Source organism: Engraulis encrasicolus, unplaced genomic scaffold (genome assembly GCF_034702125.1).
Source record: "Engraulis encrasicolus isolate BLACKSEA-1 unplaced genomic scaffold, IST_EnEncr_1.0 scaffold_31_np1212, whole genome shotgun sequence".
Lineage (NCBI taxonomy): Eukaryota > Metazoa > Chordata > Actinopteri > Clupeiformes > Engraulidae > Engraulis > Engraulis encrasicolus.
Window position 1 is genome coordinate 702,813 of NW_026945610.1, and position 5,000 is coordinate 707,812.

At 47.8% G+C, this 5,000-nt stretch overlaps 1 protein-coding gene across 1 annotated transcript in view; it reads right to left on the reverse strand.

Annotated features, from left to right (window-relative positions):
- Positions 1-5,000, reverse strand: part of LOC134443409 (aquaporin-9-like) — a 35,209-nt gene that overhangs the window by 13,330 nt on the left and 16,879 nt on the right. The window contains exons 3-4 of the mRNA XM_063193196.1: positions 2,571-2,708; positions 2,275-2,393 (exon numbers count right to left, since the gene is read on the reverse strand). Coding sequence (XP_063049266.1) covers positions 2,275-2,393; positions 2,571-2,708 — 257 coding nt within the window. The remainder of the gene's footprint in view (positions 1-2,274; positions 2,394-2,570; positions 2,709-5,000) is intronic.

Genomic DNA, 5,000 nt, shown 5'->3' on the forward strand with positions numbered 1-5,000 from the left:
TGTGTATGTGTGTGTGTGTGTGTGTGTGTGTGTGTGTGTGTGTGTGCGTGCGTACGTAGTGCGTGTGTGTATGTGTGTGTGTGTGTGCGTCCTACTGCGTCCTACTAGGACTGCGTCCTACTGGTATTTGAATCTTCCCTTTCCAAGACCTCCTCTCACCAGTAAGACACAGCTATGTCAGCCTGATTGGTGTTTTAGCTGGATAGGTAAAGTAAGTGAAATTATAAATGTTCACAACACTGTTCTATGCTCCTGCATATTTAATGACAATTGGTGTTGCGGACTAACATGCATTATTTCATTTAAGTTATCTCCTGTTTGGTTCAGCACCTGTGTCACTGATCTTGGCACATTCTCTGCTTTTTTTTTTTTATTGGTCTCTTACCTGGTCGTAAATGTCGTTTGAGAGATAGGAGATTTTTTACCTGGCTAGCAACGTTACTCTTATCTTACTCATATGAGAGTATCATCATTTACCTGATCAGCAAAGTTGCTGAGGACAGACAGTTGCTGGTCATTGAGGTGTTTGGTTGGCTTGGATTAGCCTCGCGACACCATCCTCTGTACTCTACCCAAAGATTTTGGCTCCGCACATCGTCTGGCAAAAGCCTTGAGCTCGGTTCTCTCAGTGTTTCGCCATTCGGCAAACAGTTGACAGTGGTGACCATACCTGTCAACTTTGAGCTCCCAAAATCCGGGAAAATGTCTAAAGGCCAAATTTTGACAGTCAACTGGATGACAGAGACAGATCGGACGGTGCGTCTACTCTGCTTTTCACAACAGCGCGCGTGCAAAGACAGATTCTGTCTAAAATCCCTCAGCACACGTTTTACAGCGTGGAGCAACAATGCAATGAAAACAAAACAATGGAATGAGCGCAATGAGTTTCTTCTTGTTGTTTTGTCGCACAAGTTGTCTGGTCGTGCAAAACTTGGTGCTGGTAGGTTGTGAGTAGGTTAATCGCATGATTCGCTGTTATGAGGCTGTTTTATGTGTTGCATGAACTGACGGTTTCTGAGGAAAAGAGGGGGCGCACAAGCGCTACGGAGCTCAAAGTTGACAGCTCGTATTTTCAAGGAACTTCAATTCTTGGTATCTGGCATACCGTCTTCTGGCAGGTAGCTTGATAAGCAAGACCCTCGTCTCTCTCTTCAAGAGGGGGTGTGGCTCGTCGGACAGGGCTGTGGGTGGCCTATAAATAGCCTACTGGACCAACGGTGTTTTTTGATCATGTGAAAAATCCGGGATAATTCCGGGAAAAAAATCAAATCGGGAAGAAATGGGGAAATGAGTCAAAAATAGGGATTTTCCCGGGAAATTAGGGATGGTTGACAGGTATGGTGGTGACGTAGAACTCACCTGCTAGCTCCATTACTGATTGGTTAAGGTAACTATATTCACACTTTCGTTTTGTTATTTGTATGCTTTTGCGACGCTATAACGGAACAGGCATGCTAATAAAGCACAATATGGGTTTTAATTTGAGTTTGGAACTACAATTCATTTAAATGATAGAGTAAGATCAGACCATCTCACAGATTCCTCATGGCTTTTGCCAGACTGATTGACGGAGTCAACAGTCGGCTATTCGCCCAGGCTAGGCTTGGATACACCTTGTTAGTAATTTATTTCATAATACCAGATGAAATTGCCTGGTCAGCAAAGTCGTGGGAGAGAGAGTGGTGTTTTACCTGGTTAATATTGGTCTCTCACCTGGTCAGAAAACCAATTAAGGACAGACAGACATTTTATCTTGTTAGTATACCAGCTATCCGGGTACTTTGTTCGTGACCGACAGGTTCCGACCCTTTTGGGGGAAAACAAACTGAATGTCTCATTAACTGTCATGCAACATTGGCTAGCCTAAATGAACACAGTCCATGCTTTAGCCACAGCTGAACAACACAACACGTCTTTGGCATGTTGAGCATGAACAACGCTAGTCTACAGGTCCTTGTCTTTCGTTTCTTCTTTGTCAACATCAACAAGACATTGCCTTGGCTTATCCTCCAATGTTATCCCCAAAAAAAGGGGCGTAACGCACATGTCACACGTCATACGTCACACGTCACGCCGGTTATCTGTGTCAACAAAAAGTCATTGAGGATAGACAGGTGTTTCAACTGGTCAGTATTGACCTTCCTAGGCCGAGAAAATGTTTGCTGCAGGATGCATAATCTCAGGATCTCATGCATAAATGCATTGCCATGCGAATTTTACCTGGTGGGCAGGGGCGTAGCAGCAAATCTTGGGTCCTATGTACAGGTTCCTTACCTGGTCAGCAAAGCCGTTGAGGACTGACAGGTGTTTGGAAGGGTAGGAGGCGAAGATGCCGGCAGTGGCGTTCTCACCAGTCACCGTGAGAATACCTCCAGTGAAGTCCATGAAGGCATCTAACACACACATATACACGTACACACACACACACACACACACACAGTCAGGTAAGTATTTAGAGAATAGATATCATGTACATATGTAAACAAGTGTGTGTATGTGTGTGTGTGTGTGTGTGTGTGTGTGTGTGTGTGTGTGTGTGTGTGTATGTGTGTGTGTGTGAGTGTGTGTACCATAATAGAGTCCAAAGACGGCGCAGGATCCCGCGAAGGCCCCGAGGAACTGGGCTGCAGCGTAGACGGGGAACTTCTGAAGAGGCAGCTTCCCCAGCACCACCATCGCCAAGGACACCGCGGGGTTAACATGCCCCCCTACAACACACACACACACACACACACACACACACACACACACACACACGTTAGAGGCAGCTTCCCCAGCACCACCATCGCCAAGGACACCGCGGGGTTAACATGCCCCCCTACAACACACACACACACACACACACACACACACACACACACACACACACACGTTAGAGGCAGCTTCCCCAGCACCACCATCGCCAAGGACACCGCGGGGTTAACATGCCCCCCTACAACACACACACACACACACACACACACACACACACACACACACACACACACACACACACACACACACACACACACACACACACACACACACACACACACACACACACACACGTTAGAGGCAGCTTCCCCAACACCACCATCGCCAAGGACACCGCAGGGTTAACATGCCCCCCTACAACACACACACACACACACACACACACACACACACACACACACACACACACACACACACACACACACACGTTAGAGGCAGCTTCCCCAACACCACCATCGCCAAGGACACCGCGGGGTTAACATGCCCCCCTACAACACACACACACACACACACACACACACACACACACACACACACACACACACACACACACACACACACACACACACACACACACACACACACACACACACACACGTTAGAGGCAGCTTCCCCAGCACCACCATGGCCAAGGACACCGCGGGGTTAACATGCCCCCCTAGAACACACACACACACACACACACACACACACACAGACACACACACACACACACACACACACACACACACACACACACACACACACACACACACACACACACGTTAGAGGCAGCTTCCCCAGCACCACCATCGCCAAGGACACCGCGGGGTTAACATGCCCCCCTAGAACACACACACACACACACACACACACACACACACACACACACACACACACACACACACACACACACACACACACACACACACACACACACACACACACACACACGTTAGAGGCAGCTTCCCCAACACCACCATGGCCAAGGACACCGCGGGGTTAACATGCCCCCCTACAACACACACACACACACACACACACACACACACACACACACACACACACACACACACACACACACACACACACACACACACACACACACACACACACACGTTAAGAGGCAACTTCCCCAACACCACCATGGCCAAGGACACCGCGGGGTTAACATGCTCCCCTAGAACACACACACACACACACACACACACACACACACACACACACACACACACACACACACACACACACACACACACACACACACACACACACACACACACACACACACACACGTTAAGAGGCAACTTCCCCAACACCACCATGGCCAAGGACACCGCGGGGTTAACATGCCCCCCTACAACACACACACACACACACACACACACACACACCAAGACACACACACACACACACACACACACACACACACACACACACACACACACAAAGACACACACACACACACACACACACACACACACACATACACACACACACACACACACACACACACACACACACGTTAGAGGCAACTTCCCCAACACCACCATCGCCAAGGACACCGCGGGGTTAACATGCCCCCCTACAACACACACACACACACACACACACACACACACACACACACACACACACACACACGTTAAGAGGCAGCTTCCCCAACACCACCATCGCCAAGGGACACACACACACACACACACACACACACACACACACACACACACACACACACACACACACACACACACACACACACACACACACACGTTAGAGGCACACACACTAGGGGCGCCATTGGGGGCTGCCCCCCCTGCACAGGTGAGGCATAAATGCAATTTCGTTGTGTGCCGTGTGCAGTGTTCACTTGTGTGCTGTGGAGTGCTGTGTCACAATGACAATGGGAGTTGGAGTTTCCCAGGTGGGCGTTCACTTTCATGGGTGTATGTGTCTGTGGGTAGATGACGGATAGGCAGCAAAAAACATTTTTTTCACAAAACATTGTTTATGAGGGAAAAAAGTATATGTCTACGTAGTGCAGCAATTAATCTTTCAAAAAATCCAAATGGTCACAATGTTGGTCTATTCATTGATTATTTATTTACGTTGATAAAGCAATTTGCTGAAAATATGTCCTCTGGTGTGATGTAAAGAAATAAATATATTAAGTAATGTAGAAATGGCTTGATGGAGTTTTATGGACATTGTTACACTCTTCATATTTATTGAAATTTTTTAAAGTCTTAATTTAATGAGAAATTACCATT